Source organism: Odocoileus virginianus, chromosome 5 (assembly GCF_023699985.2).
Source record: "Odocoileus virginianus isolate 20LAN1187 ecotype Illinois chromosome 5, Ovbor_1.2, whole genome shotgun sequence".
In the NCBI taxonomy this organism is placed as follows: Eukaryota; Metazoa; Chordata; class Mammalia; order Artiodactyla; family Cervidae; genus Odocoileus; species Odocoileus virginianus.
Window position 1 is genome coordinate 79,636,879 of NC_069678.1, and position 17,712 is coordinate 79,654,590.

A 17,712-nucleotide genomic window follows, 5' to 3' on the forward strand; every position below is an offset into this window, starting at 1 on the left:
TGTTTTCAAAGTCAAGGTGTTTTCCCCTAGCCCCCAAATTGAAACTAGCTGGCTGTGTTATTGAAGCTTGAAGAAACTTGTAAACTGGTATCAGTTGTTTTCATGGATTTATATAGGTCTTTTAACCATTCTATAAAAGAAGATCTGTTATTACTCAGCCATAAAAAAGGAATGAAGAAACTTACCCGGCGGTCCAGTGGTTCAGAATCTGCCTTGCAATGCAGGGGGCGCAGTTTCGATCCCTGATTGTGGAACTAAGATCCCACATGCCACGTGGGGCAACTAAGCCCGTGTGCCGCAGCTACTGAGCCCTCAGGCTGCAGATAGTCTGTGCATCACAGCAGAAGATCCTGCATGACACAATGAAGGTCCCACAGGCTGCAACCAAGACCTGATAGCCAAATAAATAGTTTTTTAAAAAAAGAGTGAAATAATGGCATTTGTAGCAACATGGATGGACCACGGGATTATCATATTAAGGAAGGTCAGACAGAGGAAGCCAGATATCATTTGGTATCATTTATATGTGGAATCTAAAAATAAAATAAGAGAAATGAACTTATTTATGTAAGACTCACAGACATAAGAAATAAACTTATGGTTACCAAATGGGATGGGGGAAGGAGATTGGAATTTAGGAGTTTGGGATTCATGTATACACATTACTATATATAAAACAGATAACAAGGATTTATTGTACAGCACAGGGAACTGCATTGAGTATCTTGTGATAACCTATAATAGAAAAGAATCTGAAAAAGAATATAAATATATAAATAACTGAATCACTTTGCTATACACCTGAAACTAACACAATGTTATAAATTAACTGTACTTCAGTTTTTAAAATGATTTTTTTAAAAAAGATTTCATTAAAATTAGATCTACTATTTCTCAGTATTTAAAACTTTTTTTTTCTTTTTTTTGGCCATGCCATGCAGCATTCGAGAGCCTACTAGTTCCCCAACCACAGATCAAACCTGTGCCCCCCACAGTGAAAGTGTGGAGGCCCAACTACTGGACCACCAGAGAAATCTCTTGATAATTAACATTTTGAATTAGAAGTTTGTTTAAAATTTATTTATTTTTGGCTGCACTGGGCCTTCATTGCTGCTAAGGCTTTTCTTTAGCTGTGGCAAGCGGGGGCTATTCTCTAGTTGTGGTATGTGGGCTTATTGCAGTGGCTTCTTTTGTTGTGGAACACAGACTCTAGGCGGACGGGCTTCAGTAGTTATGGCACATGGGCTCAATATTGCGGTTTCCAGGCTCTAGAGCACAGGCTCAGTAGTTATGGCACAAAGATTTAGTTACTCCACGGCATGTGAGATCTTCCTGGACCAGGGATTGAACCTGTGTCTCCTGCAGACTTGGCAAGCAGGTTCTTTACCACTGAGCCACCAGAGAAGCCTGAATTAGAACTTTTAATTTGCCTTTTCATGTTATTTACATTAACAAGATATTATACTTAGATATTTTTAATATGTACAAATCTGATTTAATATGCAAATAGCTTATAATTTAAAGGAAATGGGCAAAGAAAGTAGAAGAAAGACTTTATATTCAGAAAATATTAATGCTATGAATGTATCATAAAAGAATATGTCTAGATAGATTGGTAGTACCTTTTCCATCTTATTAAGGCAGTCTCCAGACTTCTCTGGCTGTCCAGTGGTTAAGACTCCATGCTTCCAATGCAGGAAGTGCAGGTTCGACCCCTGGGTCAGAAGATCCCCTGGAGAAGGAAATGACAATCTGCTCCAATGTGCTTGCCTGGCAAATCCCATGGACAGAGGAGCCTGGTGGGGTACAGTCCTTGGGGTCACAGAGTCAGACATGACTGAGGAACTAAACAACAACAAAGGGCAGAGAGGCAGGCAGTGTCTGACTTGTATAAAACAGCTGAATTGCTTTGTTGGATGCTATGGAAAGTCATAGCATATTCACTGACTAGGATATAATAATAATTAGTATATTATATATTACATATAACAGTACACAGAGGACTCAAGGGAATAGAAAAACTCTGATAGCAAAATACAAGTTGCTAAATACAGTATAGTGAAACAGTGGTCATAGAGGCCAAGAGAGTAAGGCAGACCTGGTCTCAGCTTGCCAGTTACTAACTGTTCAACTTAGGGAAAAAGTCTCTATTCGTTAGTTTTCTCAACTGTAAAATAAAGATGATAATAATACTACCTATTTTACTCATGCAGTAAATATTTATTGAATGCCTGCCTTGTGCCAGGCACCACAGATGCTGCAGTGGCAGGAGAAACAGAAATCCCTTGTCCTCATGGGCTTCCATGAGGGAGCTAGACAATAAATAAAAAATGTGAGTTAAATATATAGATAGCCATAAGGGCCCAGGAGAAAACAGAAAAGCAGGGGAAGGAAAATGTGAATTGTTGTAATGGTGAATAAGGTTGAAATACATGATAGGGACAACCTCCCAGAGAAAGGTTTTTGTGAGGATTAGATGAGGCACTAAATGTTTAGCAGAGTGCCTGGCACATAAGGCACCAATAAAAATTAGCTATTATAGTATAAATGATATGCAGGAAAAGGCAAGTCAGTTAATTACTATTAATAAAATAACACCAACCAAAGAGAGTGAGGATGATATCTAACGAAAGAATATTACTGTATACACACATACACACACATGCACGCATGCGTGCATATACCTTCATATCCAGAGACTGGTTAATATTTTTCATTCATTACAAATGGAATCTCTTCAATGAACAATGTAACATTCTGAGCTACTCATCAAATCTTGTAATGTTACATTGTCAATTGTGTTTTCTGTTTGATTTTATTTTTGTTTGACTTTACAATATTAAAAAGCTTTACATTGTAAGGTCTTATAGATTGTCTTAAAACTGTAACTGATGTTAATTTAGGGAAGTTAATTTGTGTTCCACTTTTACTCTTTGAATCATAGATTATCTTCTAGATTACTGTATTTATCCCTTGAATGTATCTGTATCATCAAGACTTAGATGTCTGAGCACTCAGGTAAAAAACCACCATCCAGCTTAAAGCTGAAGACCTTTTGTTACTTTCATAAAGTGAAACATATTTACAATAACACTGTTTAGTACTCAGAATAAGATAAATGATGGCCTGCCTTGTTCTGTCTTTCAGTGTGTTGGCATGCATCAGCCCTGAAGCAGTGATCTCTGGATTAAACTACATGTCATTTGCTAATGTTGGCATGAGTGGCTTAAGCCCCAGTGGTGTGGATTTGAGCATGGAAGCAAATGCCATAGCTTTGAAATATTTAAATGAAAATCAGCTGTCACAACTGTCTCTCACACGATCAAGCCAAAATAATGGTGATTCACCTTTTAGCCTTCTACATATTAATACAGACAGAAGCACAGTGGGGCTTAGTTTAATTTCGCCAAACAACATGTCATTTGCAACCAAAAAATACATGAAGAGATACGGACTCATACAAAGCAGCGACAATAGTGAAGATGAAGAGGAGCCTCCAGACAATACGGATGGCAAGAGTGAACATTTAGTGAATCAAAACCTTACATACATAGCTGAACAACTTGATTGTCAGAAAGAGCCTTCCAGGAATGCTGGTGAGATAACTAATTGTTATAACTGTGACTCCGTGGGTACCCACACAGATATGCCAGTATTGAGAAACATTACAAATGAAGTTGTTCATCCAAAAGCAACACAGCAGTTGAATGAAAACCCTGCTTTCTTATTAAAGAACCTTAAACCAAGCCCTGCAGTACATCTCCGAACTGGAAAAGCAGAATTTACCCAGCATCCTGAGAAAGAAAACGTAAGGGACACTCCAATTTTTACTGAAAGTTTGAAACCTTCTGAAACCTTAAAGCAAATGAATAGTATGAATTCAGTAGGCACCTTCTTAGATGTAAAGCGTCTCAGGCAGTTGCCAAAATTATTTTAAACTTTTAACTCCCCATCCTCCTGATAAGAGGATGGGATGTCTCCTGAAGATACTTACGGAAGTCAGAGCCTGTAGACAGTTTTGGAATTCCTAATCACTCTAGGGATCACTCTGTTGATAGCAGCTTATGGCAAAGAGCTGAACAAGTGGCCTGACTGTGAGATGGCTAACTGGTAGGAGGCCTAAGTGCTCTTTGTTCAGATAGAGTTGTTAAGCATCACTGGATCTTTAAAAAAAAAAAAATCCTGAGATCAGTTATTTCAATAAATTTAGATAAGCAGATGCTTTCCAGCTATGAATCTGAGTTGCCCTTTTATACTATACATTTTGAAAAGTGTTTTCCTAGCATTTTGCATCTACCCAAATACCACCTAAAAGAACATAAAGTTATCATGACCCTGACTAAATTAGCTAAACAACCCTTATTGAATTTAAGGGGGGGGGAAGTTTTATTTTTGTAAAATAACTTGCAATCTTTTATACAAGGCGTGTATATATATATATATTCTCTTAAGATGCACATTTGTTAAATACTGTGGAAGTAAACTTTTGCACTCTTGTGGGCTGATGTTAATCTAACATTTCAACATATAGCACTAGCTATCACAGAATAAGAAAATTATGAGTATGAGTGTGTTTTATAAACTTTGTGAGTTTTTCAAATGTTTTACTATTTTTTTTAATGGAATTTAATAAAAATGTCTAGATTGACTGCTTTCCTTTGTCCTCTGTTAATAGCATATCCTTGTCCACTTAAAAAAACACTTTGTAGACTCCCCCAAAATTCCAAAAATGAAACAGAGAATTCAGGTGTACCCTTCATTTAGCAACACCCAATAATGCTATCTTACACAATCATACTAAATGATCAAGAAATAGACATTTGGTACAATATTAGTAACTAAACCACAGACCTTTCAGGTTTCACAAGTTGTTGCACTCATTTATTTACTTTTTGATGTATAACTGTGAAATTTTATCAGAGATTTACATAACTACCGCCACAATCAACATACAGAACCATCCCATCATCACAAAGAAATTCCTTAGTTCTACTCTTAAAATACAGCCTGCCTCCAACTCTAACTCCTGACAACCAATGATCTGTTCTCCATCACTGGAGTTGTATCATTTTGAGAATGCTAATAAAAATGGAATCAGAGTATGTACTTTCTTGAAGGTGGTTTTCACTCAGCATAATGTCCTTGAGATCCATCCAACTTTTTGAGTACATCAGTAGTTGCTTCCTTCCCCCACCTTACAAAATAAATTTTAAATTGTTATTTCTAAATATAAATGAAAATGTCCTCATTCACTTGAGTGAGAAAATTCTTCTGCTAAAGTTAAATTAAGACATCATAGCCTTATATAAAAATTTGAGATGTTAACTGCAAAGACACGGACTTTCTGTCTCTAAATACCCAGTTTGGGCCCTCTGAGATGATCTGATAAACCAGTTTAGCTAGCCAGCCAGTGTATGGTAGCATGACAGCTCTCTGCTGTTCTCCACAGGAACCAGGGACCAGTCAGTGCACATTTTCCTGTTGCCTTGCTCTGAGGTTAAAATTCAGATGTAGAAATGTCACTGGTGGTGATTCTCAGTGTTTTCTCCCCATGGTCATCATTTGGGACTTTGGTTATTTTAATAAATATTTTCAAAATCCACTTATAGGTTTCACTAGAGTAAAATTTTAAGTAATGGAATTGTGAACGCCACTTCAAGTGCATTCTGTTTCACTTTAGCCCTCAGTGTTTCACCCAAGAAGTAAGTACAATTTATATTGCATATTATTTTTTTGACTAACTCTACCATTATCACTGGGAATCCTGTAATTGTCACATGGAACAAGAAACTATCTGAACAATGAAAACTGAAGCTGAGACTTTATTTTAAAAATAATTTCTTTTTGGCTGAACTAGGTTTCATTGCTTTGTGTGGGCTTTCTCTAGTTGCAGTGAGAGGGATCTACTCTTCATTGCGGTGCACGAGCTTCTCATTGTGGTGGTGTCTCTTGTTTTGCGGCACAGGCTGTTGGCTTACAGGCTTCAGTAGCTTTAGCACATGGGCTCAGTAGTTGCAGCTTATGGGCTCTGGAGCTTAGGCTCAGTAGTTGAGGCACATGGGTTTAGTTGCTCCACGGTATGTGGAATCCTTCTGGACCAGGGATCGAATCTGTGTCCCCTGCATTGGCAAGTGGATTCCTAACCATCACACCAGCAGGGAAGTCCTGAAGCTGAAACTTTTTAGGCAAAATCTAGTTCCATCACTTCTGTTACCACATTGAATTTAAGATTTCTGATAAGACACTTCAGCAGTTTTGGAGATTGAATTTAGACTGCAGATTAATTCAAAAACACATGTCACCTACTAACTAAATGGGCTTCCCAGGTGGCTCAGTGGTAAAGAATCTGCTTACCAATGCAGGAGATGTGAGTTCTATCCCTGGGTTGGGAAGATTCCCTGGAGAAGGAAATGGCAACCCACTCCAGTATTCTTGACTGGGAAATCCCATGGATAGAGGAGTCTGGTGGGCTACAGTCCATGGGGCTGCAAAAAGAGTTGGACATGACTTAGTGACTAAACAACAATAAAAACTAAAAACACATCCAGAGAAGAGGGACCATTACTGAAGCCTCTCTAGAAATTATCTAAGAAGAGATTTCACTTTGGAAGTTATCTGGCAAATTAGTATCTACAATAGCTTTTCGGCATCTTTGGGAAAAGTATCAGTACTGGAAAAATTGGATTAAGGATGAGATGATTGCCTCTCAAGTGACATTTGTCTGAATTTCTTTGATTCAGTCCCACACAACACTGTGTATAGATAAACAGGTGTTAATGTCTAATGGAATAAGGAAACAATGGTGCTTCTATTACCTGGGAAAGGAACTTGTTAGTCTAGGTCCTAGCCAGTTGGCACCTCCACCCCCTTCATCCAATGTCCCTTCACTTAACCTCTGAGCCCCCTCTACGCTCTACACTCTCTTGTCCTCTGCCTTGCCCTGCCTGTGCTGAATAAACTCCACAAAAGCGGATGTAGACAGGTGAGATATAAGCCTTGCCTTTGCCATCTGTAAAGGCTCCAGGGAAAACAGATACACACTGGAAACAGTGGCACGACAGTATGAGACAGCATGTGATGAAATGCCATAACCAGTGACCCAGACAGGAGACAGCAGAGCAGTCGCGATAGCTTCCATCTTTTAAGACTTAACCACGTGTCACAGGGTGCTGCGCAGAGCACGTCACACACCTGAGTTCATTTAAGCCTTCTGGCTGGTAATCCTCATAGTTGAGGGACTGACCTTAGGGAAGTAACTTACACAAGTAAACTGTAATCAGATTCAAACTCAAACTCCTATTAAGCCACTGAGAAATGCAACTTATCTGGGGCCCGAGGACTTCAGGAAGCACTTCCTACGAGACACAGATCTTGAACTGAATGAATGATTTTGAATACTACAGCCAGTGCTATTTCAGATATGTGCTGACCTCCAAGCTACTGGCCTTATTTCCCCTCCAAAAGTCCCCCTGCCCTTTAGCCAAGACCAGAAACCACTGCTTTTATAGACAAGAGTCCTGAAGTAGGCAACCCCTGCACTGTTAATGTTATAAGGAGTTTGATGATTTTACATCGTGGTACTACTATCAGGGCCCCAGGAAGTTAGAGGAGCAAGACTTTTCTGTGCCCTTGTTTTCTAGACATAAGTCTTGCAGGCAGAATCTGGTTTAACCGAGAGACCTTTATGCTTGCAAAATAAATTTAATGGTAGTGTCTTAGGTTTGCAGACTGCTTCACACTCTTCAAAGTGCTTTCCCACACATTTCCTCATAATCCTCACAACCAATGTGTATGTGTGGCAGACGTCACTCACCTCTGTACACATGATGAGACAAAACACAAATGAGGTATAGACAGGCCAAGATCACACCTTGAGAGTTAACAACCTGGTCCTTCCATAGCATCCAGTCCAGCAGCAGCCCTTCCATCGGTTCTTCCTCTCCCCACCTGCACCTCTTTTACCCCTCTTCCTTCAGCAGGTGTCTAATGTTGACTCTGCTGGGCTCTGAGCTGGATGCCAAGTATAATGTGATGAACAAGACAGCTTGTCCTGTAGGATCTTGATCTAATGGGGGAGACACATGCAACCATTAGCCATACAGTGATGTAGAGCTTATAATAAAACTATATAATGTGTGAGGATATATTAAGAGAGGCTGGGGGGATGGTTATCTTGAGAATGGTCCAGGTTTTTCCAAAATCTTGCAGGAGCAATATGGAAGAGAATGGAAAGACGTGCTATTTCTGAAAGAGGGAACAGCTTGTTGGGAAGCATGGAGATCTGAATAGGTATGGCATTGGAAGAGGGGGCTGAGGCAAGAAACCAAAGATAGGAAAGGAAAAAAATATATACATGTAGAAAGAATACTGAGTTAGAAGTCAGCAACAATTGGGTTCCTCTTGTCCCTCCGCTCCAAATTCCATGACATGGGGCAAGTCACCTCACATCTCTAGGCTTTAGTTTCCGAGAATTATTGAGGTGAAGGGGTTAGCTGTGTATCTCTAACATGCTGTGATTATAAGAAGTGCTGAGGCAGAAATAGAAGTCCAGAGGAGGGAAAGGCTTCTGCAAGAAAGAGCGTTAGAACTGGGCCTTGAAGTATTTCAAAGGATTTCTACAGTCATCGATGAGGAAAAGATTTCCTTACTATTAATAATACCTACTATTTAACAATTTAAAAAGAAAAAGAATTCTGTTTTCGCCAACAAAATGTCGAGTAATAATATCTGTTTGAAGAGATACCAATGTGTCTTCCTCCAGTTCTGAATTAACACATTCCCTGCCTTTGAGGAGCTCAAATTCCAGTGTGAAAACATCAAACCCAGGGAAAGGGGTTTAAGGGTTTGGAGGCCTGGGAGATGTTCCCTGTCTCCTCTCTGCTACCCAAACCGGAACTGTTTGGATCACAAAAAACATCCTCACAGGAAATCCTGCTTTCCCACCTCCTGGTAAGAGGCTGAGCTCCAGGAAAAGGATGGATTTGGGGAAGAGCCCTGTGTCCTGCCTCTTCACGGGAGGTCTGGGACCAGGAGGACAGGAGGAACTAATTAAAAACACAATGGAAACGGCAATGTCAGGTTTTCAGAGCTGCTGGGGCCCTCAGAAATCACTCGGTCCTCACTGTACAAATGAGGACACAGGGGCCCCAAGAAAAGGGACTCGCTTGAGTTCACACAGCTTAGGAAGCACAGCGCTTGGGCTGGAACACGGGACTCCGGCCTGAGTTCACATCATATGCCGTGGTATTTGAGTCAGTAAATCAGGTGCCAAACAATCAAACCTAGCCTCCCCTCCCCCACCCCATTACCCTTTATACCATAAAGGAAGGAAAAGGCTATGTGTGCACATGGGCACGTGCACAAACACACACACTCCAACTGCTCCCTTGGCCTCTGCACCCTCCAGGAGCTTAAAGCCCTGTGAACTCATAAAACAACGCTTAGAGGCACCCCCGCTCCACGACTCCTCCCCACCCTGCAGGAAAGTGAGTTTTTTCCCCCTTTTGACTTCCCATTCCCCTTTCTCTGGTCTTCCTTTTGTCCTCTTGCAGATGATGACAGCCAGCTTGAATGCTGGTTGTGCGTACCCAGGGGCCGGGAGGTTATTAAGGGCAGGGACCACGTATTCTAGCCTTACCCAGAAGGTCTGCTGAATGTCCCTGCTCTGTCTGGGACGTTGTGCTAGACTACTGGAAACAAAAGAGAGAAAGTTCTGGCAGACCCCGCCTTGTAAACACGCCTCTGTGTGTGCACGGACACATGTGCCGAATCACACTCTTCAAACATTTACCTTCGTCCTGCTCAGAGTCTCGTCAGGCCTCACCCGGCTCTGCGAGGTAGCAGCAGCCAAGGCCGCAGCTTCACACGCAAACACTCACAGAGGTCCTCGGGATCACAGAGAACTGGGGCCAAAGCAGAGGAAAAGAGCTGTCGCGAGTGACAAGATCCTGCTTCAGGGCCGTGGGAAGGGGGAAAGGGTGACAGGATTATCCTGAGAGATCTTTCTGAAAATCCGAAACTGCCTGTTGCAGAGTCAGTACAGTTCGCCTGCTGCCTGGCCGATCCTTCAGGTCACAGACGAAAGCACAATTATATTTGTTTTCTCATCTAATCACCGTAATGACTCAGAGACTGAAGAACAATAGTTAACATTTACTGACTACATCTACTATGTTCTAAGCCCTTTCACACTGTTAGCTTACTTCTTCCTCACAACAACAGTGTGAAGTAGATACTCCTAGCAGCCCCCATTTTAGGGAGTAGGAAATAAAAACAGGGAGGTTAAGTAATTTCCCCCGAGGTCACATGGCCAATGTGAAGAACCAGGATTCGAACCCTGGCAATCGCTCTTCACCCAAGCATTATGTGGGACTACACTAGGTGTTAAAGTGCTGTGGCTAAGGTCACCCAGGTGAAGCCAGGGTTTGAACTCTGGCCTGTCTGGCTTCAGAGCACATGTTCTCTTCTCTTCTCTTTTCTCCTCCTTCTCCCTCAGAGCAGAGGGTTGATTGAGGGAAGCCTGTGCTTCCTCTCCCTAAAGCTCCAGTTCCTACCTTGATATGGTGATACTAGGTGACGGATGCTGGCTGGGAGGGGATCAGGTACATGGACCACAGCTGAGTCACTCCCAATGAGTGGCTTGCTCCAAACCCCCAGAATCACCCCAGAGGGGAGGTGACTCTCCCCTCCCCTCCCCTTCCCCAGCATGGACAGTACCTTGGAGCCAGGGAGAGCCCAGCGCCCCACCCCCATCAAGGCCAGCATTCCCTGGGCCACCCAGGAAGGGGCTGCGAGCCACAGCTTGTGTAATCACAGAACAATTTCTCTCTCCTACAAGGGCCATATAGGACTCACTTGCACGTTTTCTGGCGCTGGTTTCTAGAACCAGGAGGGCTGGCCAGTTCTCCCTGCTCTAAGCTCATGGTTCCTGCTGGGTGATGTCCCCCTCCTTCAATTTCTTTCTCCAGCTCCATCTCTGTTGCTCTTCTTTCTTCAGCATATATTTGCATGCTCCTGCTCTGTCTCCGTGATAAGCTGGGATGTGGACAAACCAGACAAGGTCCCTATCTTTGGGGGCCTCAGTAGGGAACACAGACACCCAAACACGTGTGGTTGGAACCACAGTGAAGGGATGTTTAAGGACCACAGGAACAGCTAAGGTGGGAATCCCTGCTCCGCTGGAAGTCCCAGGCCAACCAGGGTCCCTGGCTCTCCCTGTCTCCCTTGGGGAGATTTACTTGGTGTTCACCCATGTCTCCTCTCCCCCTGCCACTCCATGCAGTAGGGCCCCAGGGCACAGTCCTGGGAAAACAAGACAGTGGAGGGACTAATCCAGGAGGAGCAAAGCACCCAGCTATATGCCGCCAGAGGCCCTCGATCACGGGTGTGATTTCATTCAACGCCTCTCCGTTCCCTGAAGAGTGAACCTTGGCTCCCTGAGGGCAGCCCAAGTGGGCTATGCCTCCTCTCCCATCCCCTGCAGCCAGCACAGGGCCCGGGACTACTGCTCCACAAGTGTTTGCTTAAGATGGACAAACGAGCAGAGGCTGTGCCCACTGTGCAGATGAGAAAACTGAGTCCCAGACAGGGAAGGTACTTGCTCCCCCACCATAGCTTTTAATAACAGAATAAGAAAGAACCCAGGTTTCTTAGCTTAGAACAGGAACTTGCTGCCCAAGAAAGGGGAGCGTGTCTTTCTGTCACCAAGACACCTAAGACACTCAGGTCAGTTCAGTTGCTCAGTCGGGTCCGACTCTTTGCGACCCCATGGACTATAGCACACCAGGCTTCCCTGTCCATCACCAACTCCTGGAGCTTGCTCAAACCTGTGTCCATCGGATCAATGATGCCATCCAGCTATCTCATCCTCTGTCGTCCCCTTCTCCTCCTGCCTTCAATCTTTCCCAGCATCAGGGTCTTTTCCAATGAGTCAGTTCTTCACAACAGGTGGCCAAAGTGTTAATATACCTAAGACATTGCTAGGCACAAACTAGGTGTGCAGAAAATGTGGAATAAAATGAATGAATGGAGCTGGGTGGCATGTGATAGAGCCCTCCATTCTTGCCACATCTACCACGGAGCCACGGTCACACCGAGAGGCTTGCTGTCCACATCTGTGCCCTTCACTTCCCAACACCGGGCCTTCGTACTAGCTGTTTCTCTTCCCTGTCACCTGCCCAGTCCTCGCAGACACCAGTTCTCTAAAGTCTAGTCTGATTCTTCCAGGCTGAATAAACACACACACATACAGTCTGTTCCCAGCGCACTTTGCACACCCCACCCTAGTAGGGCACCGATTAAACTGCACTGTAATTCTTTGCCTCTATCTTAAGATCTCTAGGCATGAATACACAGTTGATGTGGAGTAGAGACTCCTCATAAAAAATAATAGTTTCTATTTATTAAATGGTGGTAAGCTCTTTGCAAAGCTCTTTATATATATCTCATAATCTTTCCAACAATCCTGTGAATCATGTGTTATATTTGCCTCCACTTTAGAGAGGAGGAAACTGAGTTACAGAAAAGTGATGTAACTTGCATAGTAATACCTACTGAGGAGCAGAGGAGTAAGTCTAGCCTAGCATGTTCTAACAATCAGTCACATCATTAACCACACCATCAGGCTCTGTCCTGTGTGTGGGAGGCATTCTGAGCTGACATACAGGACCCAGGCCATGTGGACAGAGGGCTCCTGCCATGGTGTTTCCTGGTGACTCAGGAGCTGGTGACAGAGTCCAGTAGGAACATGTGTGTCTTTAATTGGTGGCTTTACAGGCTTTCCCCTTCACTTTCTACCCTTCTTCCCATCACCCCATCACACTGGCCCTGGACAGCTGACAGACCTGTTTGTAACGGTCAGGGCTGACTTGTTAGAAACATGACACGGGAACCAGGATGCTCTGCTGGTATAGGTACCTGTGGGGAGCTGGAGTTCTCATCAGGAGCCGGAGCGGAGACTGAAAAAGAGGAAGGGGGCAAAGATGAGACGCGCAGAGGCAGAGTAAGGATCAGGGGCAGAAAAAAAAGAGCGGCCCCAGGGAGAGAGACAGAGACGAAGAGAGCACAAGCTTGAGACAGAGGTGGCAGGGATGAGAGGCAGTGAGAGGAATGATAAGAGATAAATGGAGAGAGGAATTCTGTGGTTTCCTCACCCCATTACATTCCCATTACAGATGGAGAAACTGAGGGTCAGAGGAAATGACCCAACTTCCTGGCAGATGTGTCTGCCACTTCCTAAACCCCACCAGTTTAGTTCTTGTGTCCCCGGATATGTACCAGTGCCTCATATGCTGGCCCTGAGAGTCTATCCATGACATTTTTGGCTATTTGTTTATCTTCTTTACTGTCACAAAGGATTTAAACTAGGAAATATCACAAGATTTTGAAGTAGTACTCCCAATGTAGCAAATATTTCCTTATAGTCAGCAGGAATGGAAAGGATGTTGGGTCCAAGCTGACATGGGACCCAAGCTGACATGACTAACTGAATCACCTTGGATAAGATGAGCCTTATCTCTAAGTTTTCCTCATCTCTAAAGCTGGGGTCACACAGGGTTATTGTGGAGGATGAAGTAACAGAAGGGAAGAAGAAGCAAGGAGCAGTACAGGCACATACAGTAGGTGCTCAACACATAAAGTCCCCCTCATCTGTCCAATGGTCCCACTCGTAAGTACTTATGTTACATGAAGGCTGGGGCCACGTCTGGGTGACCAACAACAGTTTGCTGGTTGGAGGGCTGGTGGCTGCACACTTGTTCTTCTCTCCTTTTCTGACAGTTCTGGGAGCAAAACCACTGATAGCAGAGTTCTGTGGGATTCTCTCGTCGTGAGGACAGAAACCACTCAGGCACTATCAGCTCTATAATTCTGGGGAGTGCTTCTGGTCTTCTGGATGCTTCCATAAGAAGCATGGGTTCAGGGAAAGGGAAATGGCTTCAAAACATCAGGAAACACAGTGCTTTCTTAATACATTCAGTTCTTTCACATTGGCCATTGAGATAGATGAGGCTTATAAACCAGAGCAAAGGTCCTCACATTTTGGTACTCATCAGAAATCACCTGGACATTCTGTTAGAATTCTGGGCCTCACTCTCATAGTTTCTACTTTTGTAGGCATTGAGGGTAGGCCTGAGAATTTGCTCTTCTAACAAGTCCCCAGATTGTGGTGATAGTCCACTTTGAGAACAACTGAATGAATGAGTGAGGCCTTTTCTATTTGCATTCTGATGGCAGCACTGGGTTTGAAAGCACAGAGATGACTCTCCCCATATCTCAAGCGTGGAATTCTGGGTTCAGATGTGCTTACTGGGGGGCAGATGCAAGGATTCTTCCAGGGCAAGGAATGGGGACCAAAATAGAGACAATGGTCATATGGAAGTGAAAGAGGAAAACAATGACATCTCAACTTGGATTTTTCACTGTTAAAAGTAAAATCCTTAGAACAGTGTGAAGAACTGACTTGTTGGAAAAGACCCTGATGCTGGGAAAGAATGAAGGCAGGAGGAGAAGAGGACGACAGAGGATGAGATGGTTGGATGGCATCACTGACTCAACGGACATGAGTTTGGGTAAACTCTGGGAGTTGGTGATGGACAGGGAGGCCTGGCATGCTGCAGTCCATGGGGTCACAAAGAGTCAGACAGGACTGAGCAATTGAACTGAACTGAACTGAAGAACAGTATGATGTATAGACAATTATCATCTCCCTCCCACAGAAGAGGAAAGTGAAACTCGGAGAGTAGGTAATTTACCTAGAAACATACAGCTGACCAGTGAGGGAGCAGGGCAGGAACTCAAGACTGCCTTACTCTTGAACTTGCTCTGGACTGCCCTTGAAAGCAGCAGAGCCTGAAGGCAGATGGTCCTAACTGTGAAATCTGGCTCCCACTTGCCAGCTGGGTGTTTTCTGCAAGGTGCTCAACCTCTCTGGGCCTCAGTTGGCTACCTACAATAATGGAGGTACTGGTAGTCCCTACCTCATTGGGCTGTTTTAAGGATCAACTGAATTAATAGTTACGAGTGCTACGGCCAGCACCTGACACATAGTACCACCATGTACATATATTGAAAATAAACTGGCAGCTCACCACAGTGCACACACACACACCACATCCCTCCAGGCAACAAGCTCTGGGGAGAAAGCTCAGAGATTGCCTTGTACCCGGAGACAGGGGTAGGCAGAAACAATTCCAAAAAAATTGAAAGCCTCAAGTTTGGAGGAGCACCCGGCCTTTAGTGGGGGTGGGGGACAGCTCAGAGAGTGGCGACGACGACGCCCTCAGGCCCAAAGCCGGGCTCACTGTTCACTCCAGGCTGTTTCTCCCGGGACCAGGCTCCAGACGCACAAGTCTGGGTCCTCACGTCCCCTCCACCTCGACATCCCCAGCCCAGGAGCTCCGGGTTTCCTGCCCGCCCGCGCGAGGCCCCTGCCTGGGGCGGGCGGAGGAGGGGTGGCATTTCCTGGCGGGGCCGCGGGTAGCGTCACTCGCTCCCGGACACTCGGACAGTGCGCTGACCGACAGGCACCAGATGCTATTTCGGGCGGCGCTCCGTTCAGCGCGCAGTTTCCGTTTTTCCATCGACCGTCGGAAACCGGGAAGGGGGGAGAGTGTGGACGTCACGAGCCCCCAGCCCCAGGCGGGGCGTTAGGGGCCGCGTCGCGATGGCTGCCAGACGGTCAGAATCTGGAGCTTTGCGAATAGAGGGGGGTGGGGAAACCACCTCACCGCGCGTCTCTCTCTCCGCGCGGCCGGGCTGACAAAAGCCGTACCTGTCCCTGTTCCTTGCTCACAGCCCTTGGGGTGCCCGGCCGGGGTCGTTTAATGCCCTGTAAAATAATCCAACAGCCTGGCGGTTCCTCCAAGGCACCTAAACTCGAGACATTTAAAACCAAATGCAGAATCCCTTCCCGTTCCCTTTGGCTTCCAAGCCTCTGTCACCAGGAATAACACTCCCATCGAGGAAAATACAGCCAGAAACCCAGAGGGTTCCAGGATCTTTACTTGCCCCTCACCTTGCCAACCCAATTCTTACAAACCTGATTTGTGTTTTAAATACATATTGTCTACACCTGCCTTTTGCCATTTTCCTGGCAACACCCTAGCCCCCTCTCCAGTCCCCTTCCTTGGATCACTGCATTGTCTTTGGAACTGACCTCCCGACATCCTTCCCACTCTCTCACACTCCTTCTCCACCTTTCAGCCAAATAGCTTTCTAGAAATGCAAATTTGATCCTGTATAGGACATTACACTTCCACACCCAACCAAATAAACAAAGTGGTCCCCTCCTCAATTCTTTGAATTGTCAACAGCCTTGCTCCAGCCATTACTGTACTATTTTCTGTTCCTTTTATGAACCTCAAGTTCTTCTCCAGCCCTTGGTTTACCTGGAAGGCTCTCAATGCTCAGTCCTCTAAGCTAGCCCTCAGCCCACTCTCCCATCTTAGTCCAGGCATCAATTCTCAGAAAGCATTCCCTGGCTGGGCTCTCCCTTTGCGCAGTTGCTCAGAGATGTGAAATGATTTGCCCAATGGTGCCACAGCCCAAGGGTGGTAGCGCTGGGCTTTGAATCCAGAATTACTTGAATCCCACCCTTTCTATTTAGTGATGCAGCCAAGCAAAGGCAACAGGAACCAGAGAAGGCAGAGATGAAATCCACCGTCCCCCCCCCCCGCCCTGTTGCAGAGACGCTTCAAGAAGAAAAGGGCAGAGACTTCCTTGGTGGTCCAGTGGCTAAGACTCCTTGCTCCCAATGCAGGAAGCTCCAGGTTCAATCCCTGGTCAGGGAACTAGATCTTGCAATGCCACAACTAACACCTAGTACAGTGGAGTAAATAAATATTTAAAAGAAGGAGAAGAATAATAAAGGGGCGGAATTTGGTAACTAACAATGGGTGAAGTGGTGAATGGGGCTAGAGCCCTGGGGAGATGGGGCTGAGTAAACTACAGAGACCTCTCCCCTGAGTCCCTTGCCCAGCAGTTGGTGTGGCTGGGCCAGAGGTGGCCTTGTGGCAAGTTCAGGAATTAGACTTTTTCCCAGGACATGGGTAGCCTCTCTTCCATAGGATTCTGTAAAGTTACCCATGTCCACATGGTGTCCTGACTTCCACCAGAGAGCACAAGAGGAACAGAGGGAACAGGCTACACTGAATTAACTGTATCTTCACAGAGAGTTACCCAATAGCCAAGGAGGAGCTGAACTCAGGCTTTGGACACACTCTGGACTCAGTCTTCGAATGGAACTCGTTCCGTGAATTCTCAGGCTCCAAAAGGAGCTCAAAACCAAGATGCTAGAAGGACAAAGAAGCCTGGCCTGATGGGTAGAGTTGGGGACTGGGAACTGGATAACTGAGTTTAGGTATTGGCTTTTCCTCTAGGTCACTGAAAACTTTGATAAAGTCACATATCCTCATGACCTAATTTTCTTCTCTATAACGATAACCAGAACTCCTATGTGCAAGTGCATAGGATGTCAGCCTGGGCAAGGTTCCATAAATTATTGCCCTCACCACCTTTTAAAGATCATCTTATATAATCCTCATAACAGTTCTCTGGGGTGTTATCCTCCCATTTTACAGATGAGAAAGCTGAGGTTCAGATCTACATGACTTGTAGTATTTCAGCTTCCACAGTAAAACAATGAATCCATATACCTTCCATAGGCTGAGCCCACTGCCTTGTGCTTCAGTCACTCAGTCCTGTCTGACTCTGTGA

At 44.8% G+C, this 17,712-nt stretch overlaps 1 protein-coding gene across 2 annotated transcripts in view; it reads left to right on the forward strand.

Moving 5' to 3' along the window:
• The window catches only part of STIL (STIL centriolar assembly protein), a 53,027-nt gene extending 48,379 nt beyond the window's left edge, over positions 1-4,648 (forward strand). For both annotated transcript variants that reach the window (XM_020868758.2, XM_020868803.2), the window contains exon 17: positions 3,148-4,648. In XM_020868758.2, the coding sequence (XP_020724417.2) occupies positions 3,148-3,937 (790 nt within the window). In that variant the 3' untranslated portion in view covers positions 3,938-4,648. The remainder of the gene's footprint in view (positions 1-3,147) is intronic.
• Positions 4,649-17,712: the final 13,064 nt, after the last annotated feature.